The 26,121-nt window shown below is 41.0% G+C and overlaps 1 protein-coding gene across 14 annotated transcripts in view; it reads left to right on the top strand.

Annotated features, from left to right (window-relative positions):
- Positions 1-26,121, top strand: part of RAD51B (RAD51 paralog B) — a 482,184-nt gene that overhangs the window by 423,473 nt on the left and 32,590 nt on the right. For 8 of the 14 annotated variants that reach the window (XM_039875321.1, XM_039875325.1, XM_039875319.1 and 5 more), the window contains 2 exons: positions 442-550; positions 9,905-10,008. The exons of 2 other annotated variants lie outside the window; for them this stretch is intronic. In XM_039875321.1, the coding sequence (XP_039731255.1) occupies positions 442-550; positions 9,905-10,008 (213 nt within the window). The remainder of the gene's footprint in view (positions 1-441; positions 551-9,904; positions 10,009-26,121) is intronic. 4 more of the 14 variants (XM_039875328.1, XM_039875329.1, XM_039875332.1 and 1 more) reach the window with 1 other exon arrangement.

Consider the following 26,121-nt stretch of genomic DNA (forward strand, 5'->3'; position numbering starts at 1 on the left):
TTATTGTTATCATTTTATTTTTTATGATATTAATTTGCTAGTATTGTCTTTGCTGAACCATTTGAGAGTAAGTTGTAGACATCATGACCCTCATCCCCAGATACTTCAGCGTTTCTCTCCTAAGAACAAGAACTTCTCTTACATAACCACAATACAATGATCACGCCCAGGAAGTTAGCAATGATATAATGAATGCTATTTATTATGTAACAGACAAATTCAAACTTTGCCAGGTGTCCCAATAATGTCCTTTATGATAATTTTGTGTTTTGGTCCGGGATCCAGTCTAGGATTACACATTGCATTTAGTTGACATGTCTTTTTGTATTAATGATTTTTTGAAGCCACTGATGGTTTTCATAGAAATATTTTTCTTCAGGAACAGATTTCCTGATAAACAACAGCATTTCTTTTTCCCTTCTCTCCCTATGACTTGCAAAGAGCCAGTGATCCAGTGCCAGCCTGAAGCCAAAGCAAGAGTACCTGGGCCCAGCTCTGCATCAGCCAAGGCCTTGGGAAAGGAGCCTGTCTCCAGTCCTGGTTTTGCCTGGTGAGCTCATTTCCCAAAGGCAAACCCCATGGCTGTTAGTGTGTCCCTTTGTTCTTCAGCCACGTGGGCTATCACCTGGCCTACTCATTGTCCAGACTATATCCTTGGATATATAAAGCTACCGAGTATTACTTTACTATAGTTTCAATCTCCACAGGAAGTGTGATTGACAGAGGATAGGCCATTTTTTACCCTTCCCAGTTTTCTCCAAAGGCAGTTGGCTAAGTACGCATATCTGAAGATGATTTTTTTTCCAGCAGCCAAGGCTATAAACAATCTGAAATCAGAATAGGTGTCTACATTCCTTCTGTTTCAGCCAGAAAAAAAAAAAAAAAAAGTCACTTGAAAAAATATCAAATGGTCAAAAAAATGAGATGATAACCATGTATACATGAGATTTACCAGAATCCAGCTGCCTTGGATTTTACAATGGGAGTGGAAAAGCAAATCTCATACCAAGGGGGGCTGACTGGCATGATTTGAGGAATTCACTTGCTCACAGTGAGCAGAGAGAACAGACCATTGTGGAAGAAAGACTATTTCACATAAGCATCTTCCTGGCTTATACTGAATGAAGTCTAAATTAAAAAAGAAAATGCCTCAGATTTTCTTAACTGGTTGGGTTTTCGTTTTCTTTAATTTATCTTATTTACCTAAGGAGAATATGTGTGTTTTCTCTGGCGAGCAAACTTATTTTTAATTAAAGAGTTCTTTTCAAAGAGTCAGGAGACCCAACTACGGGTTTTTCCTCCTTAAATAGAAGGTAGCAGGAGGAAAGCTGGATTATTGGAGAAAGGATTCAGGGCCATATCCTCCTAGAGAATGTTGGAAGCTGAGCTGGGGGGAGGAGGGAATAAAAAGAAGGGAATTGCTTCTTTTTATTCAGACATGCTGGTTCAAGCCCGTTGTTTTCCTGGCTATGTTTGAAACCCATCATTGTTACTGCAAGCATAGCAGAGAAGTCCTGTGCCATATCCCCTGTACAACTTTTGGTTAGTAAATGAGATGGGTTCTAGACTGACCATTTTCTTGTAGGGTGAGCATCTCATCCTGATTTTGGACATTTCCTACGTGGTATCTCTGTAGGGTAACTATAAATCTTGGTTTTCCCAGAACAGTCCTGATTTATCTCTGCTACCCCAATATAATTATTAAAATTGCTTCGTTTCATTTTCAAAAGTGTCCTGGTTGGATGATAACTTACATGACCACTCTAAGACTCTGGGAAAGTTAAGAGTATTTTCTACCCCCACAAAAGCCAATCAAGTTAAGTGGTGTGGGCTGGTACATACCAGTCTTTATCCTAGTGATCAGCTAACTCTCTTTCTACCTTCTGCTGTGGGGGAATAATCCATCCCAGACTTGCATTCCAAAGGTTCCGATTACCCCACCTTTTCATGTCTTCTTCACATTTCTTACCTTCCTCAGTAAAAAGTTTTATTGAAACTTGGATCAGCCTAGTGTTGTGTAAGTAAAGACTCTGAACTGCAGTCACCTCTCTCACTTCCAGCCAGGAGACATTGGGAATGAACTTTACTGCTTTACCAAAATGATGGAGCCTTATTCTTTACCAGACCAAATGCCTTCCTCAGTGGGCAGATGCTATTGAGGCAGTTATGGTGTGGTTTTATGCTTTAGATCCTTTATTTGTAAATCTGAAAGAAGACTAATAGCTTTAAAGTATTTTGAGAATCTCAAAGCTCTGAAGATTATAAATAACAAAGGATTTTTTTTCTCATCTAAAATGGCAGCACAGAGACTGTGGTTACTTACTTAATAGGTAGCGTGTGGTCCCTGGGCCATTTGCAGCTGATGGGTTTTTTCCAGTGCTCTATTTATAGAGCTAGGTCAGAAATATCACTTCCGTTGGAACTTGACCTACAGACCATTGTCAATTTTAGAGGCCCAAGGAAGCAGAATGCACACTAAATACAGCTGGTTCACAGGTTCAGTTAGTGAACCACAAGCCCCCAAGGAAATTAATTTTGCCAGAGGATAGGTGTCTGAGCCTATCCCAATCTCTTCTATGTGACACCTTTGCCCTGTGGCCTCATGGAGCTTGTAGGTCACCTTGAATGCTTCTTCTAGAAATAGCCTACCCTGGGCAGTCTTCCTTTTTTATAACACATTTATCCTCTTTAAGGCTAAAATTTGCTAAAATTCTGGCTTTCTGCATTGAATAGAACAAGAGCTAATGATCCACTACCAGAGATAGTTTAGGTTACTCTGGGAAACTTAGAAAGAAGCAGATCTAAATATTTCCCTACTTCATCTTTCTTTTGGGGCTAATCAAGTCGCAGTCACTTCCCTATTTCAAACGAATGACCCAACAAAAAACGTGCTGAAGCTCAGCACCTTCCACGGGCCTGGTTTTAAACAGAAGAAAACCGAATTCAATGGAGGATATTCCCTTTCTAATCCCTACTATTTCACTCAGACTCCCATCTTTCAGCTTCATTATGTTGAAGTTGTATTTGCTGGGACTTGGCCACTGGCCAGTACATGTTTACCCATTATAAGGCTTTACTAGTAGGACAGACTAAGAAAATGCCTAGTCTGAAGAGAAACCTGCTCCTAGGAAAAGGACCATACATCTGTACACTCTTCAGGCTTAAAGGGGTATCAGGTAGGGCACAGCCATTCCAAGACAACATGTGGAATAGAGCATTCTCAGACTTCCTGGAAAAGGTGAGGTCCAGAATGAGGAACTAATTTCTTGTCATCAAAACACCATAGATTTAAAGTTCTTAGTACAGGCAGGAAATTTTAAGATAATTTCGAACAACTGTTTCCTGTCACGGATGAGGAAACTGAGTCTCAGAGAGGTTAAAAAAAAAACTGGTCATCACCAAGGCTTACTCCAATGTTCATTATTACAGCCACTCTCTTTCTTCCTCCCGGTCTCACTAAAAGCCTACAACTAAATCAGAAATAGAACTTCATGGTCCTGCCTCCTAGCCATATGCTATCATGAATTTCATAGAACATGCTTTAGAATGTGAAAACGAGATAGAGAGTCCATTCCAAAGGTAACATGCCATCTCCTTCCCTGAACTTATTTCAGTCCTGAAAATATTTTTCTTTTCTCTCTCTCTCTCTTTTTTTTTATATTTCTTTTTCTAGTCTCAGTAAGTTGCCTTTCAACTGAAGGAACTGGAGGAACCAAATGTCCAGAATATCCAGCCTTCTTAGGCCATGAACCTTTCGGTCTTCTCTGTTCCTATTCTGGGAGTCACTGCTTTGTTTATGCTTTAATTTTTTTTTTAACATGGAAAAGCCTATTCTTTTAAAGTTGGCCCTTTTGCTACACAGCAGACACTTTTATGTTATGTACTAGAGATTCAGTTTGACCTCCTAGTGATGCTTAGCCACAAAAGTCATAAATTGAAATGTTTTCAGAGAAGAAAAGGCCTCTTCTAAGTACTGACACAGGTTGGTACCAGAGACCCATTACCTTTTTGGAAATCAAGGCTACATAGCAACCTGATTATCCTCCTCCAGTCTGATTGCACAAGGCTATAACCCTGTGTGTACAGAGCACAGAGAAAGTCCCTTGCCTTGTGAGAAATTTGTCTTCATAACCTACTCCCACTCCAAGGAGTGGGGAATTGCATCCAAAAGATAGCATGCACTTATGAAAGAGATTCCAGAATTCAAATTCTGTTGTTTTAACCACTTCATTACTGAACTTTACTAGCTTGCCTCATTATTAGCAGAATAAACAACATGGAAGATGATGTTTAAACTTCTTTTCTTCCTAGAATTTCATCTTTACTGTTTGATCATCGTTGTTTCTGTCATTTATACATATCAAGTATTTCATCTAAGGGTCACCAGGAACCTTTGGTTGCCTGGAGGCAAGAATTATTATTCACATTTTACAGATGGGTAAGCAAATACAGAAAGAGAACATGCTTTGACTTATCTAAAAGAGTCTCTGAGAGAGTGGAGAATGAATGTTCCCACAGTCTTTTTTAGAGAGACCTGATTTCAGAGTAAATAAATTAGATTTCTTCATGTAGTTTATTCAGATACTTTAACAGGCTCAATCCTGTGACAATGAAAAATCCCCAATAATGAAAATATTTTCAAAACCCAGGTCGTTTATTTGATTTTTTAATTCGTATTCGAATCAACCAAATTCCAGTACAATGAAGTCATAGTGCCTTGGCAGGTCTAAATATCACGGCCATCAAAAAGGAGAGAGGTAGAAAGCACCCCAATTTTTAGAACTTCCGCTTAAAATGAGCATAGAGAAGGTTCACTTATCTATTTCCTGACTAATTAGGTCATTGGGCAGGAAATCACCTTTTCTGAAAAGCCAGTAAGCATATTCCTTCCACCTTAAATTTCCCATAAACAGCATTAATGATCATTTATACCAGTCCTCACATAAGAGTGCTTGAAAGTCAAAAGACATGAGACCACTGAGTTTTCCAGTTGAAAATAAAGTTACAAGCTTATAGTAATTGATAACTTCTCCACTTCCTTTTCTCTCAATTCTCTCTCAAGTGGTCCTACCACCTTTAACCACCCTTCAGCAATTATTTTCCCACCTATTAAGTGAAATAACTTTCTAATCCTGACCAGATTTGTAAGCCTCTAGCCAGAGAGGGTCGGTTTCAGGCCACCTGATTTGCATGAATTCAGCTACTGGGCCAGTTGAGCAAGGCTAAATACCTTGCCAAGCCAGGGCATGCATATCTTTCTAGAAACCCCTTGCCCTGGGTTATCACTGTACATCAGAACAGAGGAAGCTGAGTGTGGAGCCTGAGTGACACACTGAGTTTAGATGAGTGATAAGATGCTCACAACACACCTCCATCAGTGTCTTCCCAGAGGTGGGTCTTTGGGCTCTTTAGGCCCTTCCTGGGGTCCCCCCTGGCAGGTGGAGTAGCAGGCTATTTGACATAATGAGCCTGGAGAAGGCCGATTGGAGAAGAGGTTAAGACTCAGTCAGCCTGGTTTCGACCTCTGGCTCTGTCATTTCCCCACAATGTCACCTTGGGATAGTTACTTAATCTCTCGTTGCCTCAGTCTGTCAACAGGGATGATATTACCTACCTCATAGAGTAGTAGTGAGGATATGAAAAGATGGAACTAAGATATGAAGTTCAAACAAGACGTAAAGGGCTCCCCATATAAAGGGCTCACTTCATACTCAACATGTAGTACTTTAAAAATATTATCTTTTATTATCATTAACTTTCAAGGCCTTGCTGTTATTGCTCTTGAAGGTGGCTAATGTTTGTAAGCACTCCTGAAAATCTGTCTCCTCAAGCTTGCTCTCTCAGGGTTTCTACTGGAAACTTTTCGCTCATTTGCACTCATGGACCTTGGTTAGGACTCGAGCTTACCTGTCTAGAAAACAGCCAAGCCTATGGATGGGTACTTTTTAAAACCATTCTCATTGGTTTAAAGACATGGGATTCTTTAAATAGTGGCTACTGGCCAAATGGCTCTGATCTCTGAAAACATCTTCTAGGCCTGGAAAGCTCTTACAGTTTTAGTACCAAGAAAAATTTTTGAGTGCTTAACTAATTAGCAACTTCTAATTATTCACATGTAGCTTTTCCTTAGCAAACTTTAAAGCTCAGCCTCATTTTACCCTATCACTTAGCAGGCATCTAAGCAATAAGTTTCTAGAGTTTGCTTGAAAGATGTAAACCTCTTAATTTTAGCCTAAGCAAGATAGAACTAAGAATGTAAATCTGCTAAAATAAAAATATAACATGGTTCAACGTTTAGTAAGAATAACTTATTAACTATTTAACCAGTATTTATTAAACATCCCCTGTGTCTCAGACTTTGTGTTAAGTGATTCAGGCATACTAGCATAAATTAGACATGGATTTGGCTCCTCTTGAAATATATATTAGGAGTTGATAAGAAAAACACACAAGTAATATACCACAGGATAGAAAATGGCCGTAACATGAGAGAGTGAAAGTAGTAAGGGGGTTTAGAGGAGGAAAACATTATTTCTGTGATGATCAGGAAAGTGGCACGTAGGAAGTGGTGTTGAAGACAACATGTTAACCTAGAGGTGTTCCTGGTTCGAAGAGGGCATGGGGAAAAAGAGGTGTGGAAAGGCAGATTAGGCACAGGCTGGAAGAGCCCTCAATGCCAGTTTTAGGGATTTAGAACTTTTTGAAGGTACTTGGGGGCCATTGAAAGTTTCTGAGCATGCTGATTAAAAATGGCAGGGAAATGTGCTTAGATGTGTGCTTGGGGAGGTTAATTGGGTGGTAGAACAGAGAATGGGCTTTCATAGGGAGAAGCAGATAGCAGCATGGAGATCAGGTGGAAAGCTATAGCAGACATCCCCGGATAAGAGCTAATGTGGGCTTGATCTAAATTTGGGGTAGGAAGAATGGAGGGTAGGGAATGGATATAGGTGAGATTTTACAATTAAATCAATAGAATTTCACAATTTATTGAAAGTGAGGAGCATGGAAGAAGGAGAATTTCTAAAATGAACCTGAGGTTTCAAACTGGATTAGTTGGAAGGCCAAAGAGAGGGACAAAGAAAGAGGAGCAAGTCTACATGGGAGATCTGAGCTCGATTTGAAGACAATTAATTTACGGTGCTAAAATTCAGGCTTGCAGTTCTTGTGATTCAAAATGAAGGACAAGTGTTGAGGAAAGTCAGGTTGAGACAAAGGATTAGAAATGATCCAAAATCTTCCTTGTCAGCAGTGAGGCCATGCCATATTGAGAGGACATGGCAAGCTTGGTGGAAATTAGTCATATCTGTCTCATGAGAATGTGTGTTTTTAAAAATTAAAAAATTAAACCAGCATTTTTAAATCAGGAGATTGTACTTAAAATATTAATTTTTGGCTTCCCTTTTAAAAATCAAAAGATGTGGCTGACCGTGAACTCATATTGCCACATGATAACAGCAGCCGGAGCTGGACAGGCCCCCCCTCTTAAGATTCTGGATGAATCCTCTAATTCAGCACAGTCTCCACTACTCCCCATCCTCTCCTTATTCTTAGGATTAAACAAAGAGTAGATTAATGGTTACCTAGGGCTGGGGGCAGGAAAGAAGGGCTGGAGGCTTATGGCTAAGGGATCTGAGGCTTTCTTTCGGGGTAATAAAATGTTCTAAAGTTGATTGTGGTAGTGGTTGAACAACTCTGAATATGACAAAAACCATTTAACTATACACGTTAAATGAGTGGGTTATATTAAGTATGAATTATCTCAATAGAGCTGTTTTAAAAAATGCAAACAAAAAAAATCAGTTGCTCTTGCCCTTGCGGTGTTGGTTTTCTTATAGCAAGAAACATTTCTCTGTTAATATATCTCTATCAAGAAGAAGAAGATGGAAAATAGACTTTTTTTTTTAAAGAAAAATTGAAGAGTAGACATTTCTTTGTTGTAATAAAAGAATTTCTACATGTTAAAATGCAAGCACCTGGCCTCTTTATTAATAAATTTTCTAGCCACTGAAAGTACATAGGTATTAGGGATATTTTTAGTCATGGCCACCTCCCTGAAGTCCACCCACTAAGAAGAGAGGGAGAAGAAAAACAGAAAGGAAGGCAATCAATGTGGTACAGGGAAAAGCAGAAGAAGCCAGTATATTGGATGCCAAAGGAGAGGGAAGCTTTATCAACTGCTTACAAGAGGTCAAGCAGGTTGAAGACAGAGAAATCAGGAAGGTACGAGAGAGCTTGGAGTGATGGGGCCAGAGAGGGATACAGGCACCAAGGACCAAATGCCCAGAATGTATTTTATCCTCAGGCACAGACAACTGCCAAAGGAGTTTAAGTAAGGGAGTGATATGATCAGATCAGCACAGTCTGGATTATTTGTTTTCATTTTAATTTGTGTGTGTTTTGAATCTTGTGCCTAATGAACCAAGGTTACACCGAATCTTATTCTCTTCTATGCTAAATTCCCCTTCCGTCTGAAATGCCTAGGCTTGTTGAGGCCCCCTTTGGTGATTTCCATCTAATTCATTCCTGTACTTCTTGAGCCAGAGAAAATATATGGTTAGTATTATCTAACCTAGGGGTTCACAAGCTCAGCACTATTATATTTGAGGCCAGATAATTCTTTGTTGTGGGGGCCGTCCTGGGCATTACAGGATGTTTAGCAACATCACTGACCTCGACCCTCTACATGCCAGTAGCACTCCCACTTCGACATTACCAACAAAATCTCTTCCAGCCTTGGACCACTGAACCACAATCATCTGTTGTAGTATTTGGGCCCAGGAGCTTAGGGTCATGCAAAGTTGGTCAACTACCCTGAAAGATGTCTGGTCTAGAAAAGAAGACCGACTTCACATTGAGGGGTGAAAATCAGATGATGTAGTGAGTAGGCAACAGACAAGAAACTCCTTTTAACCAACTTAGTAGACTTCAACCCCTGTGTACTTTGACTCCTCATTGAAGAGAGATAGTATCTTGAGGATATAAGGCTGGCTAAAATGCCCCACTGTGCCTGCCTCCCTAAGACTAGGATCCCTCCCATGGCCCAGGCCCAAAGTGGGCACAGGAGTTCAGAAGGGACCTCCGGAAGGGCTAGATGTGATAGCGAAGGCTGGCTACTAAGTGATGGAACTTGTTAGGCCGTGTCTAAAGAGGAAGGAAAGGAGGTGAGCAGGAAGTTTCCTCCTGGTGATGTCAGGAGTCATCAGTAAAGCTCTGGAGATGTAAGATAGTAGCTGAAGTACGACGTGGAGCCAGCTAGACACTCAGATAGTTTACTCAGATCCTCCCCCTTTTAGAAAAGTCTTGGAAGGCAAAAGAATGTTTCTCTTGGGAGAAGGATGTCTAATACAGAGATATGAAATGTTGAGCTCTCCCACATTCTTCTTCTGGGTGTGTGTATGTGCACGCGCATGCAAGCAGGGTTGGAAGAGCAAAGAAATTCTATGTGCATATGCCACCATTTCTGTACTGATAAGGAAAATTGAGTTAGAACTCTATCAGGCTAAAAAATGTCTTACAACTCTATTAAACTAAGACTTTCATAACCGGCTCTTACTCTATGTAGTAGCTTTATTCCTTTCTACCGTGGATGTTGAGTGGCTTGATTTATTATTAGCAACAGTTCCAAGCTGCCTTGCAATGCAACCTCTTATTGTTATATAACACTCTTACCTTTTAGCCCAGTAGTAGTCACTTTCACTGAGGCTGAAGGAAACTCATGCTGGCTTTTATTTTAAGTCTCATATCCCTGAACCCGTCTCCTTCTCTAATCCGTCAACCTCTATGGTAATGAACTGAGCCCCTGAGTACTTTCTGAGCAATGAGCAATGAGTAGACTTTTGTTTATGTGAAATGCCATCACAAGAAAGGGTATCTGTAATCCTAGTTTTGCCCTGCTTCATTTCAGGCAATTCCGGATCCAGCTGTGTGACCGCTGCGCTAGGAAACACCTGGAGCCACAGTGTGAATACCCGGCTAATATTCCAATACCTCGGTTCAGAGAGAAGACAGGTGAGCGCTTTGATAATGTTCTGTGACTGTCAAAGTCAAGAACAAGACGTACCTAACAATCTGAGTGTTCATCTTCTGAAAGCACTGGCCACGTTATGTGTCCTGGGCCAACACCAGCAGGGGCTAAGTAGAGAAACCAGCATCCCTGCCTTTCCCAAAAGCAGTTAAAATGAAGTGTGGAGACAAGTCACACACAGGAGAAAACTATAAGAATAGACCCGAGAGAGTTAGCATGCCGCCTGATATTTGCCAGTAGCTTATAAGGGACCAAGGTCCACACTTCTAGAGATCTCAAATTTTCCATCTGTAAGGGGCAAATTATTATTTCACTTAGCTGGTGTTTGTTGAGTACTAGATAATTCATGTACAAATTAAATGGTGATGGTGCTTTTTCTTAAGGTTAGTATGCTTTGAAAACCTGAAACCAAAAAAGACCTTGCCAAGTGAACAAACTGTTCCCCAGATCCTGGGTACTTTTGCATTAACTCATAAGCCAATAGTTTAAAGTACTGGATGATGCTAGAAAGACCTCCAAAAAGATGATGACTTTCTTAGAGTTCCCTATTTATGGTTTCTATCCTGGCCTCAAGTGAGAATTTCCTCTTTCCATCCAGAAAAGTTAATTTCTACCCCTTTCTTAATCTTCCCTCCACATCCAAAGAAAAGACCCCTTTGGTAAGTAAGATGTTTCCTAATTGGGAAATTTATTTTTCCTGATGTCTAACTTCAACTTTATCCTCTGTGCAAACCAGGTTCCATCACGACCTCTCCTACAGCAGGAAGAGGAAGAAGACAGGGTAGATTATTCTGATTTGTTGGATAGGGCAGACTTCAGAACCCAGATTTCTCTGTTTTGCTAAATATAATAAGTCCAAGTTATTAATTAAAAAATCATGAAATGCCATGCTGGTGGTCCTTTCTGGAGGAGTTGGCAGGAAGAGGATTGTTGCCCTTTACCTGCATTAGGTAAATTGGCTCTTTTTCAAGGAGTCAGGAATCATCCAACAGACATGAGCCTTTGCCTGTTCCAGACATAACTTTCCGAGTGCTCTTGGTTACAGACGAGAGGATTCTTCTTGGTTTGCTTGGGACTATGTAAATAACATTCCAGCTTGATGATTGAGTCAGCCATGTTCTGAGAAGATGGAGCTGCTTGTTTTCGTTTAGAGGAACATTCTTGAGTTTCAGGCCCTGGCGTGCTCATTACTTCTGCGATGTCTTTTTCTTGATGATTCAAGTATCCTGGGTTCTGAATCCATTACTCCTCTTTTCAGTGGAACACATCCAGAAATATTCCTGTAGAATCTAACGGCCTTTGGTTTGTACCCTAGGTTATAAATTTTGTTAATTAAACCCATTTGCAGCTATCAGGCATATCAATAAGGATTGTCAAGCACTACTACCTAAACTCTTGTTTGAAAAAGCAAAAGCTCTTGTGAATCAGTGTTGATGCAGTCATTTTCATGGATCCTTAGCCCTGTTCCTTGAAAACTTAACAGTTTGTCTCTGTTTTAGATTTTAGATGGCACATACTGATTTTGTGATTTAGTCTATTATATATGGTGCCATGGATTCCAGGCTCCTACATTCTAGTTTGGCTGATTCTAGTTAGCATTTCTTAGATAAAGAAGTAAGAGCCACATTTTTCTTTTCCATTTGTTTTAATAAACTAACCGGTCATTTCCATTTTATTAGTGTCAATAGGAAGTGGCTGTCCAGGTAATTGCTATTATTTTGTGTCTCTGGTGACTGAAGGATTTGGGTGGCTCTTGATTCTTGGCTTATAAGGACAAATGCAGGCCACTGGTCATGAGAAGAACCAGGAGCAAAGCATGAATGGATCAATGAGTCTATCAACTCATATCCTGTTAGATGGGTCAGTGGTATTAACTAATCTGCAAAGGAAAACTTGTTACTATCAATCAAGAGCAGAGTTAAATGCTTTTGAATCATGTTTTCAAACCATAATGAGAAATTTAAGTAAAATATGATAAGTGTTAAAATGGCCAACCTAGGCAAAAGAATGTGTGTTTAATCTGTAGAAATATGTGTGTCTTTTGGGACCAGTTGTTAAAGTTGTAACCTAATAACTAGGATAAAGATTGATAAAGAAAACGTGTCTCTATCTGATGACCTTATCTCGCTTAGTGGTTCACTGAGCCTTTCCTGTGGTCTTATGTCATGACAAAGTAGAGAAGCCATATGAAAATAAACCTTTTCTGGATACATGCACAAAACAGTACTTTATAGCTGTCTAAGATAATTGCTCCAAATAATACTCCAAATAATTTATAGCACTACTTAGTCGGAGAGTATGCCTGTATCATTCCAGGGTAGGCAGACCTGTGGGACACCAACCACTAGGAGAAAATACCAGCTTTAGCTTTTTTCTTTTTTTTCTCTTTTGCTTTTTCCCCCTGATGTGCAAGCAGAGGCCACTACACCAAGGGATCAAGATTATGGAATGAAGATTATGTTTTATCCCATTTCTGTGACATTGAGCTCTACACTAGGGCTCTTAGTCTGAGATCACAGAGCTGGAAGGGGGTCAGGTCAAGCTGAGCAGATCTTCGAACTGATTAACCCAAGAGCCGAATTGTGTAGTCCAAGGGAAGGAGTCCTTCCTGGCTGATTATTTTCTTTACACCCTGGAAACATTGTAAAATTATATAACCAAGAAAGAAATCTCCTTATCAGGGCACAAGCCAAGTTAATTCTCTTGTTTATTCTGCTTCAGTGTTTGTAAAACCTCTCTTAAGAAGCTGGGAAACATTTTCTTTTGGACTACTTTAGCTTTTTTTCCATTCGACTTTTATTTACTCCTTTCCTACTCTGCCTCAATCCTGCCCCACCCTTTTGCAACATTATTATTCTTACCAAGACATGTTCTTACAGTAGCATTTAAATGGCTTCAACTAGGTGTTTAGGGTTTTGTTTGTTTGTTTGTTGTTATTGTTTTGATTTTTTGTTTTAGTTTCGTTTCATTTTTTTTAAATAACCAAAAGTACAACTTGGTTCACCATGTACATGGCATAGGGATGCAAAGAAGTAGAAGACACAGTTTCCACCTCTTCTGGTCTAGTATGAGAGATGATCGAAATAATAATGTGCATACACTTGTATACAAACATACCCATTCATGAATAATCGAAATGAAGTGCAGGAGAGAAAGAAAAAACTGAGATACTATCACGAGGCAGTGTTTGATTTGTTACCTAATAAGTGGTTATAACAGCAACTGCTTTGAATCCAGAGCAAGGTAAACTCATCAGAGGCACATTAGTCTTTTCAGGAGAAGATAGGACTTGAGTATCATTTTAAACCACTTTAAACCCGTCACAGGGGCATTTACAAAATACCAACGCCAGGGCCCCACCTCAAAGAATCAAATCAGAACTTCTCCTGGTGGGGAGAAATGTTTTATTTGTAAAGCTCCCCCGAGTGATTCTACTGTGTAGCCCAAGTTGAAAACCTCTGCCTGAAATAATCAAATTAGCTTAGTGAGAAAGGAAAGGAAAGATGGTGGGGTGAGGGTGAACAGCGAAAGAAGAAAAGCCCAGGAGGGCAGGTCACATGTTCAGAAAACATGGGTTGGTTTTTCCCTTATAACAAGAGCAGAGGGTACGTATCTATTCATTTAACAAACCTTTATTATCACCTCTTCTCTGCTACTTACTGTGTCAGATGCTTGTAAGAGATTCAAAATATGAGTAATTCGATGCCCTGTAGTTCACAATGTACTTGGGGAAATAGATAAACATGTAAACAATAGGTGTTATATGAGCATCATGGATCCACTGCCCATAGAGGAGATCAGGGCCCTTCAGCAAAGGGAGGTCCTTTGTCAATTAATGAAGAGCAGCATCCAGAATGGATTGGCTAAGGCCTTCCTTTGGGAAACTCTCGTGGTAACCAGGTACATTATAATGAGGGACTGGAGAAGCTAGAGTGAGGGTGGTTATACTTGAAAAAACGATGAAAAAACTTGATGAAATATTCATAGCGTTTCTCATCAAATCCTCATGAAGTCTGTTCCTACAAACCACATATGGGATTATAAATTTTAAGTGCCCTAGAAAGAGTAATGAAGTAAATTAATCCCAACTAAGCTTCAAGCTCCCATGATGAAATAAATATTATGACTCTCTTATTTAAACAAATTGGAAAGAGGTGACATTTTCACATGGGAGGTTTCTTTAAATGAACTTTATGACAATATTGTCATCTTCTATTAGAAGGCATTCTGATTTTACAGAACACTTGAGGGAAGAGACTAATAAGAGGCGTAAATCGTTGACAGGAGCCAATAATATTTCTCAAGCTCCTGATCCTTACTTGAACCCTTAGACTTTCAAAGTCCCAGGTTGTTTTGCATCTTGGAAGCATTCAGTGTTTCCTCTCTGGTGATACAATTGTTCTTTCAGTGTCCATTTCATACTTTAAAAGACCCAGACACCATCACTGTGAAGACTTTCTGACACCCCAGCCTTAATCAGCCCCTCTCCCCTCTATTGCCCACAGTTGCCCCTACCACTTGTCTCTAGTCTTGCACGTGCGAGACCTGAATTATGAGCCCCTCGAGGGCTGTGACTGAATCTTACTGTATACCGTCAGAGGTAAGGACAATGCTTGACACCTCAAACTCTGCGTATCCATATGTGAACCCAGTCTTGAGGAAGAAGGAAACACTACTTTTTTAGAATCGCTCTTCCCTCATAGCAACTGAGTTTGGCAGTTTACTAGTTCCTTTAAAGTATCAGTAATTGTTAGTTAAAAAGGTTAGCATCAAATCTTGACAATTACAGGCAGATATTTATATAGAAACAATGTAAAAATACTGAATACAGTAATACCTTTTTGTAGAACCAGCCTGCTGGGGGCTGTGGGAGAGTGAGAACCAAGCTTCCCTTGAAATCCTAGTTGGAATTGCTTTGTGTAAGCAAGCCAGAGCCCCAGACACAGACCCAGGCAGAGTGAGGGAGGGGTGCTGCGCTGCTGTCAGGGAACGGGCAGCGCGGGGTCTTTGGCTGAGGGGAAGGATAAGCAATCTTTGTTGCCATCTTCCACAAGTCTTAAGTGGTTGGAAAGGCTTAACAGAAGACTGAAGAACTAGAGTAAAGATGATGAATCTTTTTTCCCAAATCTAATCTGAAGGTTAGATTGGGTCAAGAATGTCAGACGTACATCCAGATACGCCCAAAGAGGGACATTGAAGATGAAGTTTTCCCTGCCCTAAGTTATAGTTGTGTGTTTCCCTGCTCCCAGATTCCTCCTAGGAAGAAGTCAGGCTTAGTTGCCCTCATTCAGAAATGAACCCCTCTCCCTCTGTAAAATGGTTCCAGGTCACCATACTTGTTCTGTTGTTTTCTACCGTAGCTCATCTGCTGTTTTTAGGGAAGGAGACTTTTTTTTTTTTGGTGTGTGATTGGATCCAGCCAGAGGAGAAGCTTGGCTGTGCTTCAAGGGTGGGAGAAATTATTTTTTAAGCATAAATATCTGCAGAAATAGCAAAGAGAACAGAGAATCCCAGCCAAGTACATTGCCTTGGGTATGAATGTTCACTCCCTTTTCAGAGCTGCTCAAGTGTGAAATCTAACCCCCCTGCCCACACTCTTCATCAGAATTACTCTAACAGGTATGGATCAGAATGGGAAAATGTATAAAAAGGGAGCCCAGAAGAGTGATTTAAAATGATTATTTTTTCAGGTCACCAGGCAAATGTATTCAAACCTGAGGAAGTCGTACCTGAAAGCAAACAGCAAGAGCAAATGAATACAGCGAACTGAGACTCACAGAGCATAAAGATAGGCTCCCTCTGAGAAAGAACAACACAGATACCCAAGGGGCACACTTCCCGTTTCTATCTCCACAGTCGATATGAGAATATCAGTATCTTCCCACCACCTATAAAAACAAAACAAAAAGCAAAAACAAAAACCTCAGTGGAGCTCCCTTCAAAAAAAGGTCAGTGTACTCAAAAAATCACTACTTCTGAATTGGCTCAAATAGAAAAAACTTTCCCTTGAAGAGGTTCCACTGGAAATTGTCAGTTAGAGATACATCAGTACAATTGCTCCCGTGCTTCAGATAGGGGTCTCCCTTTCAGATGCTTTCGCTGTAACAGACCATGTACATCTGCTGAGGGCGAGAGTCAGTTTTTCCTAGGTGATTTTGAGCCCCGTGGGGTCAATAAAAGTTCAAATCGAAATCAAAACAAAACATGGGTGGGGGAACCACGATAGGGTTTTAGATGTCTTTTTCTTTTTATCAAGTAGAGTTGTAAAATTAAGTGTTCCCACCACTACCAAAAGGAAAAATTACTTTAACACCAGAAGGCAGAGATGTATCTGTGAGCAAAGAGTACTTCTGTAAATTGAATACACTTGTTTTCATGGAAGACAGTCCATGTCTTAATTTTCTTTTTGAGGATCATGATCTCCGACCATCAGGACCCAAATGACTGGTCCACTCAGAGTGCTTAGGTGACTTCTGCTTTAATGAGTCACTCATTTCACCAGCATTTTGTCACCTCTGTCATTCTCCTCTAGCTGTGATTAGTTTTATTTTTACATACTGTCTGGTACCAAATCTCCTTATGCAGTGACCCTCCCAGCTCTAACTTGCTAAGTAAACCAGGGCAAATATGTGGCTGAGAGAATTCTAGAGAAATCTCAGCTGTTGCAGGAAGCAGAAGAGACACTGGCTTTGGAACCAAATTGAAGACCTCACTGTCAGACTGGGGAAGACAAGTGTTTTCAGTTGGAAAACAACATAGGAAACAGCTACGAGATCTCTTGGACACTCAGTGACCTGAGAGTCAAGGACACTGAAATTTATTTGGCTCATTTGAGAATGAAGGTTGGGCAGGATGTTGTATTTTAGACTTGGTTTGTTAACTGTGAGTGAGAAGAAAATGGGGTCAACATCTTTGGTTAGAAAAAGCAAAGGGAAGAGAAGGATTCAGTATCTACATAAACTAGAAACTGAATTATAACTTTCACTAGAACAAAGCATTTAGGATCCGAAAGTGTCCCATCCGAGATGCCCTCTGGAGATCATCTCATCCGGTGATTCTCAACTGCAGTGCAGTTAAGCACCACAGGTGTTTGTTAACAGTGAAGATTCCCAGGCCCCGCCCCCAGTGACCATTCAGGGAGGGCAAGCACATCCGGTGGTTGTTGAAGGGGTGGTCCTTGAACCCACACTCTGTTCTGGCCCCTTCATTTTATAGAGGCGGGGAGGTTAGCAATTGAGGTGGAGTGACTTACTCAGGGTCACACAACTAGTAACAGAAATGGAACTAGAATTAAATCCTCTCGATTCCTCATCTGCTGCTATTTTCACTTTACCATGCTAACTTTTAGTAGGTAAACTCTGAACAAAAAAAGTCCCCAAGCCCAATCAAATTACTGTGACCTTCAGAGGTTCATGAAAAGGTTCTACAGAACTCTGCAGAAAAAATATTTTTTAAAAGGTACTATCCTACCCCCACATTACAATGAATTACCAAATAAAAAGTCAGCATTTTAAATTCTTGGGCCCAAACATGTAAATAAGTGAATTTTCCCAAGTTGAATTTTACTATGAACATGGACTTCCCAACCAAAGGACTTTCCCTATAGACAACATCCTGCAAACAGGGCTGATTTCTCTGGCCCTCTCCTGCAAGTGGTCATTTGTGCCTATCTAGGTTCACTCTTAAATCTTGAGCTTCCTGTAACCTATCTTCATGGGTTAGAGGTGTTCAGTGGTTTGGGAGAACTGGAGTTTGCTGGACTTTTTTGTCTGGTCTTCTCAGCACGAGAGAGGCTTTGTGGTTATTGTATTTTTGAGTCTGTGTCAGAGTGGGAGGTAGAGGAAAGGAGGCAAGAGGCAGGAGGCAGCCTGTGTGGGGACCCATTTCCTGCCATCTCAGAGCCCCATAGTTTGGTAATAAAGAGCATCATTGCTCAGTTCCAATGTTCTAGGCAATGCTAATTTAAGCCTCCTTTATTTTCTAGGGATAGAAGGGAATTCGATTTATTGAGCACCTGTGGTTACAGGCATGTGGTCCGTCCTTTCTTGTGCATTATTTCATTTGCCCTCACAACAACCCTTCTGCATGAATCTTATCATCGCCCTTTTTACAAATAGAGAAACTGGGCTAGCAGATTAAATAACTTGTATTCAGTAGTAGTATCAAGATTTGAAACCAAGTTTCTGTAACTCCAGAACCTAAATTCTTTTTTGCTGTACCATGTTCTGTGAGATGTAGGCATATTTTAAAAACTTTTAGGATTAAAATGAGGTGCTGGAAAATGAAGTCTTGACTAAGTGATGATTCTTTTGGCTTGCAATGAATGGTTCTTATTAACTTTCTCTCTGATTTTCCCCAAAGGATGACTAGATCTAGAATGTCATTTAGCTTACCTCCAAAGCTTACTGAATTACATATTAGAATAGCACCTTCCACTCTGAGACAGGGAAGTCAGGAAGAAGATGATGAGCTGCTTCTTGCTTTTTCTCTTGCTCTTTCCACTATTTTTGCCTTAGAAATACTCCTGGCATGTGACCGTGATTCATAACTGCTCCTTGCCCTGTCTGTGTGTATGATTTGAAAAGCACAGCTTGTCACACATGTAGCTGAGGCAGATCCAGCTTCGAGAATTTATAGTCTGGTTGCTGTTGCTGGGGGAGTGTGGTTGCCTGAGGTGGTGCACTGCCTGGGTCTGTGGCCTCTGCTTCTCTCCAGGAGTCTGCTCTGGCATGAGGGTCACGGCATGGTACAACGCTGGTTTGCATTTCAGCCTGACTGGAGCAGTGGGTGGGGTGGGGCCTCAGGCCATTCCACAATCTTAATAGCTTATGAAATTAGGTGTAGGGGGATGGGAAGCAGACAAAGGATTACCGTGATGAAGGTGTAAGGGAAAACAAATCAAATATATGCCTAGCATTTGATTTGAATTTATGTGAGTCTGATTATGTTACCATAACACTTTATGATAGCTAAACATCATCCAGTGCATGAGTGGTCGTCATCAACAATATAAGTCATTGAGCTTTCCTGGGTTTTGCTGCTCTAAATAATTTGGAGTTTTCAGTTACCATGGAGTTGACACACTCACTCCTTACTTACACTGTTGCCCTTCGCTCCACATGCAATAACCTTCGCTGGATTTTTAAATCAGTCAATGGTTCCTGGCAACTGCCTTAGAGTTCAAATGCTAGAAGCACAGATTTTTCCACAGAGGGTCTCTTTCTGAAAGTTTCCCTTCTTGGCTTGGCAGAGCTTAAGAGTTCTGGCATCTAGGACAAAGAGCATGTGTGCTTGAGTCTTGGACCCTTGTTTTATTGTTACCAGAGGGTCTATGATTGTGAGAACACCTTTGGAGAGCCAAGCTACAGTGGCTGTAGCCCACTGCCTACCTTCTGAATTCTTAACTCAGAACTGGCAGTGAGAGGTTGAGCTGGGATTATGATCCATGACTCTAAGTAACAGAATTCTCTGAGTGTCAGAGTTCCAGAAAGAGGTACATCATTATAAACCTTAAAATGTTAGGACTGAGATACCTAGTATATCTTGAAGGGATTGAGCACAAATCACCCAAAGCCTTCACAGCCCTGGCTTTCCAAGTGCTTGACTCTCTCTGCCCAATCATTTATTAAGAGTTTGCTTTGTGCCAATTACTCTGCTAAGCGCCTTGTGGGCACGTTCTCATTCAAGCTTCACAGCAACCTTATGAGATAGGTATTACTAGGTATACCTCAAAGATGAGTACGCTGAGGTTTATAGAGCATTGAAAAATCACTCCAAATCACCTGGCTTCTAAGGGTCCCCCATCCCTGGGTTTTTTAACCATTATCCTCTATTGAATGTCATGTTAATATAAGACTATTCATGCACGCTACTTCGAGTTAATTGCACAAAATTTCTCCATTTAACCACTGTGGTGCAGCCCCCTTCAATGCCTGTACAAGGCGGAATGCTCCCTTCAAAGAGTGGAATGACTCATTGACTTGAGAGAGCTTTTTCTATCTCTGTTAAATAATTAGTTATTTCTCATAACCATATGGCTCTATGTAGCAACAGAGCATTCTTGAGGAAGAATGAGCTCCATGGGACATGGTCCTCTGAATCTTGCCAACTAGTCATGGGATGTGCTGACACTTCATCTCTCAACTTCCACGTTCTGACCTTTCCAGCCAGCATCTCTTCCATGTTCTGGGTTCGGCTTCAGTGTTCTGCATTTAATGTCAAAATAGAAAGAGAGCGTCTCCGTGGAGTCTGGCCTACAGTGGGGATAGACCTGTGCCCACCTGTCCATGGCCTCCTCCAGTGAAAGCCTGCAGGGGCAGGAGGTACAGTAGTGTACCAGGTAAGACATCCCTTCCCTCGTGGCTGATACAAAATGACATATAAGTGACATTTATCCCTTTACTCTTTCCTTATGAAGGCACTTACCCCACATAATAATCAGTTTTATAGTTTACCTTTTAATCCTTTCTGAATTGTCTGTTCTTCTCTGAAAGTATTATCCCAGTACCCTACTGAAGATTCAAACAACGTCTAGTGAAATGGGAAAACTCTGGCACTTCTATGTTCTCTTATGGTTGCCTCCTTAAAACACAGTTTCAGCAGATCCCATGTGGCCTCTAACCCTTCAACAGCCATGCTTATACCAACCTGTTCTCTTATTTGTAGCTATTTATACAGTGTTCTCTCTAGACGTATTCTATACTGATCTGCATGGGAACCCGAGGCTTTTCTTTGTGACTAATCTCCATTTCCTACTTGTGGTTCCATTTTGGCACTAGCTTTACCTTTTTCCACCCTTCTCCCCCTCTTCTCATTTAGACTCTTCTCATTTAGATCCCTGTGACTGGCTCTGCTAACAGTCTGTCAGCATTTGATCCCATTGACTTGAGTAGGCCAGTCCTTCTTAGGAACCAGCCTGTAATCTCAGTTTAAATTAAACAGCAGATATTTCTACCAAAGGCTTCATTCATCTCTAGGACCCCTGTGCATAGGGGGTCTCATTACATGTTTTGGTTGTCCAAAGGCCAAGTATTTTCAAAGAAAACCCACTGAGACAGGCTGACTGAGTGACTGCCATAGCATCTGTGAAGTCTTGGTCACTTTTTTCATCTCCTTAAAATCTAATACTTTTGCTCAATTAAGAAATGGTATACATTACAGCTTGAAATCTTTAGCAATAAATCTTCTAGAGGCTGTAATTCTAATAATAGTCCTTTGTGTGTGCTCTAACCATAGGCATGAATCCTCTTATAACTCTTCTATTTTTATCTAGACTAGACCATTAAGTATTCTTTATGTTGGACACTCCCTTTTCATTTCATCCTTCCCTCCCTCCATCCTCTTTTTCGACTTTCAGATCTTTTCTGGGTAGACATGTGTGCCAAATGTTGGGAATATGAAGTCCAATAAAGCCCAATTTCCGGCCTTGAAAAATCATACTCGTAGAGGGAGAACAGCTCGTAGAGGAAGACGGACATGTAAATACAGGGAAGATACTGAGTGAACTGTGGCAGAGTAGTGTGGGCATCAGTGTTGGAAGGTCAGGACTCAGAAGGGAAGGCAGAGTCAGGGAAGGATTCAGAGAAAGGAGGCCGAGGAAGCTATATGAATAAAGGCTTTGTGGTGGGAACTGCAAAGGAGAGGCTCTGTGGGTGTCTGTACAATGGGTGGAGGCAGGCCAATGGGGTGTGTATATAAAGATAAAGCAAGGAAAGGAAAGATAGGCCAAATCAAACCTGACCCTCAAGGCTCTCAGAAGCCACAATGAGAGACTTCCAGCAGAGCCGTGACATCAGATTTGTACTTTACAGGATTCTCTTAGGCAGGAGTTTGCCATACAGGTTGGGAGAGATTTGCAATAAGATGCAAAAAAAAAAAAAAAAAAAAAAAAAAAAAAAAAAAAAAAATCCTGAACCAAAGCAGTGGCCATTTTTGAGATGGAAAAGAAGGAAGATAAATGAGATGGTAAGGAGATAGGATCAGCAGCCTTTAAGCACAGAGAGAAAGGATCTGGAAGGAGGTTGGAAGGAGGAGTCATTTCTGATGTGAGCGAGTAGATGAGGTTGTCACTCACTGAATGAGCTGGTGGTGCAGGAGGGCGAGCAGGCCTGGGAGGGACACAAGAGCTAGCCCCGCTCGGGACATGAATAGTTCCCTGCTCATGTGACAGTGTTGCTGCTTCCACTCTTCCACCCAGACCTCAATGACTGCCATCAGGAATTAGCTTGGAGGTCAAAAGGGATTTCTTATGATTGTGCAGAATCTTAAGTCAAAATTTTCTCCACCCCACCATCATTGCTTCCAGCCCATCATGTTCTTTTTCACCCTTAGTGCTATTTCCTGCTTTTAGAATCCTGGCTTCTACCAAGGGACGATGGTTATCAGAATGTGTGGAAAATGAAGTTTGGAATCACCTAGTGGGCAAAGTGAAGGATGCAAACTAGCTTTGTGAGCACTCGGGGAGGAGAGGGTCCCGTCGATAGCTGTGTCCCCCTCTTCAGTGAATTCTGGCAAACTTATAGCCCATGGGTGAGGAATCGGTAACTAATTTGGAGAACTACCAGTTTAGCCCTCAAGGTTTTCTAAAAGATTTCCATGTATAAATTGGGAATCAGGAATCCCTGCCTTAGTGGGTCATGCCAGTCAGTTGTTCCTTTGCTTTTAGGTCCACTCTCTGCCTTTCCCCTGCTCTGCTTGGTACCACAGGGAACTGACCCAACAATCTGCATTTCCCTGGCTCCCTTTCCACTGGTTCCGCTTAGTTTGAGGCCCTGGAGAGAGGACGAAGGGCAGGAATATGGGAGAAGCCATGCGTTCCTGCCTCCCTCTCTCTGCTTCCAGTAGTGTCTCAGGCAGTAACATTAGTTCTTCCTTCATGATCCCTTTGCGGTTTCAGCTCCACAAAGAGCTGGAGTTGGGCAACTCCGTCCTCTGGGCTCTGGTAACAGCGCCTCTTCCTTTGTGCCTCCAGCCCTAGGGACAGTGGAGCTTTGTACTGCTGCTGATCTTTGGTTTGCCTCACTTTCTTCTCTTTTCCTTTTAGCTCTTCCAACACATTTGCAACTAGTTCCCAACATTAAATTCTCTCTCTTAAACTACCTGGGGTGAGCTCTGTTTTTCTGACAGACCTTGACTGACAGGGTCTCACATGGTTAATGTAAGACCAAATATTCTCCATTGGCCCTATTCCCCAAAGGGTTCCTCTGTCTGCCGTGATTGTCCAGCCTTGAGAGTTGGGTTTTGGGGCTGGGCTGTCTTGGAGGGCAAACATTTGTGCAGTGCTTCCTGAATGGCATGAGAAAAGGAGCTCTCCTGGCCTAGTCTTCTTCCTGTGGGATTTTCCAAAACTTTCCAGATGTATCTAAGCTCAGGAAACATTTTAATGGCTAGAAATAATGCCTCATGGGGGTTAGGGGTTTGAAACTAATAGAACTTCCTTTAAAAGAAATGTGTTGAAAGTTCCAGGGTCTAGATACATGTATGCAGACCCTGCCCCTCCCTTGGTGAAAGCATGGCAGGCCCCCATCCTTTAATGTGTTCACATTGGAGAAGAGGAGCTGGTATTCTCTGAAGGCACTGATGACATGGAGCCGAGGAGCAGCTCCAAAGGCCAGGATGGTTACGTGATTAGCTGTGTGTATTTGGATTCTAATTCAGTTTCCACCTCTGATTCTATAAGAAGAATTCTACAGTTCCCTTCTTTGGCCAAGGACAATGATTGTTAAGATTGACCTAAATCCTAATCTTTTCTAAGGCTATCATTGCTGATTTAATTGGAGCATCCTGAGATTCTTATGAGGATTGGCATCATCCAACTGAAGAATATGTTATTGATTCCTTCAAACAGGCCATGGCTTTCATTTCCATATGTTGCCTACATTTTATAGTATTTTTCAGAAGAGCCTCTGTTAGGGGATGAAGATTATTGTTGCCTTAAAGCATTCATTCACAGAAAAGTAGAAGCGGAGGAGCTATACTTGTGTACCTTCTCAGATCCTTTAGTGTTGGACCAAAAAGTAGAAAGTAATCATCATTTCTAGTCTGTGGGAACAAAACCCCAGAAATTGCTAAAAGACTCTTCATGTTCCATCACTACAGGGAATAGCTGAAACTCCATCTTTTGGAGAACTCTGAATCCAATCGTATATCGATTGATGTGGGCTGTGTCTAAGAAGGTCCCAAATCTTTAGCATAGTAACCACTAACTAAGATACTTGTGTGGTTATTTGATGACATACAGAACTTTATAGACCTCAGGGTCAGGTGTATGTTTTACATGAGAAGGGTAGGAGTTTAATGAAAAGAAAGGTGGTGTACACCAACCAATGCGAATACAGTTTCCGGTGTCTCTGAAATGTCCAGCATTGTATGGCATTGTTACTTCTTGCTTCTAACCAAGTTTCTTCCTTTTAGCCTACAAGGGGGCTGATGGAATGAATCATAGCCCCAGAAATAATAGGGGGAAATTTTTCCATTTGTAAATGGGTGACATTTTTAATTCTTTCAGGGATTAAAATTGATGCATGAATTGTGGCATAAAACATATGTACATAAACCACTGTCTTCACCTCTAGGCACTTAGAAAAAAAGATTCTCCATTGTGAAACAGATGATATTTTCGAATTAAGTTCTAGCTTTGACTCTAATTAAATATGTGATCTCGGGCAAACAACTCTGAGTCATAGTTTCCTCTTCTATAAAATAGTTAATGATCTAGAGGAAGAATCAGTGCCATTCTATATCACATTTACTACTTTATACGATGGGAGTATTCTTCATTAGTTATGGTAGGGCATGCCACATCATTTATTTGTGCTAAACCTTAGGATACAACCGTGGTACTCTGCTTGGTTGTTTATTTGGCTGATGACTTCCCCTTGTAATGTTTCTTCACCAAAGGTCAGAGGAATACTTCTTGGAATCCACCTGCTGAGCTTGTTAAACGTTCAGATTCCTGGGCCTTCCCAAACTAAATCAGCAGTACTAGGAATGGGCCTAGAAATCTGCATTTGTATCTATTCTTCAGGTGATTCATAGTACTCTAAAGTCTGAGATCCACTGACAACTGACAGCAAATTATGTTCTCTGTAATGTGAAGTATTTTAACTTTTTTTACTCTTTGCAACCTGCTTTGCAGGGTTTCAGCTCCGGCCCTGCTGACTGGATGATTTGGTCACCCCTTTTCATCTCTCTGGGACTTTTTCCTTATTTAGAAAATATGGGGGCTGGGATATTAATCTCTAGGAAATCATTGGATTCTAACAGTCTACAAAAATAGTCCTCTAGTGACCTTTAAGAGTTACAGAACCTACCTTCACTAAGCCTATTTCTTGAGTGCCTACGATGTGCTGGGCATTGTGCAACTTTTACATGTTTCATTGGTTCTGTACAGTAACCTATGATATCGATACTATTATTATTTACACTTGACACTTAGAGAACTGAGGCTTGGAAAAGTGAAGTATCTTGTCCAAGTCTACTTAGTTAATAAGTAAAGTTGCAGTGAGTGGAATTAAACTGGCCTCATAAATACTTAAAGAATTGTCTGGGTTGCTGTGCCCCCAAAGCTTGTCCGGCGTGCTTCTCATTCACCATGTGTTCCACTCTCCCAGCAAAGGAGCCTGGTTTTGGTTTCCTTAGATGTTTACTTGGCCTCTTGCTTAAGCATTTGCCTTTCCTACTCAATAACAGTGAAAAGACCAAAATAAAAAAAAAATTAAAAAAATCTTAGGGCTGGAAACATTTTGTTTCCTACAAAAAGAATATTTTGCAGCCAGCTCTGTGGTCGAAAGTATTTTTCCTGTGGTCTAGGGATGAGTTGGATCCATCTCTTCTTGGCCAGTGTCTGAGAACTAAGCCCATGGCTTCCCATCAAGTCAGTACACAGTACTCTGTGTTTTTTAAACGAATGCCTAGTGATGTTGAGTGTGTGCACAAGTGGACGAATAGGACTGTTTGGGTGCATAAGAATGTGTACATGTACCTCTGGCCTTTCCAGGGCAAAGAGAACCTGGGAGTGGTTTTCCACATGCTGTACATATCAACGTAGCTTTTAAGTTTTCATCACTCACACGACAACCAAACAAATTCAGATGCTG

Source organism: Pteropus medius, unplaced genomic scaffold, assembly GCF_902729225.1.
Source record: "Pteropus medius unplaced genomic scaffold, Ma_sr-lr_union100, whole genome shotgun sequence".
NCBI lineage: Eukaryota > Metazoa > Chordata > Mammalia > Chiroptera > Pteropodidae > Pteropus > Pteropus medius.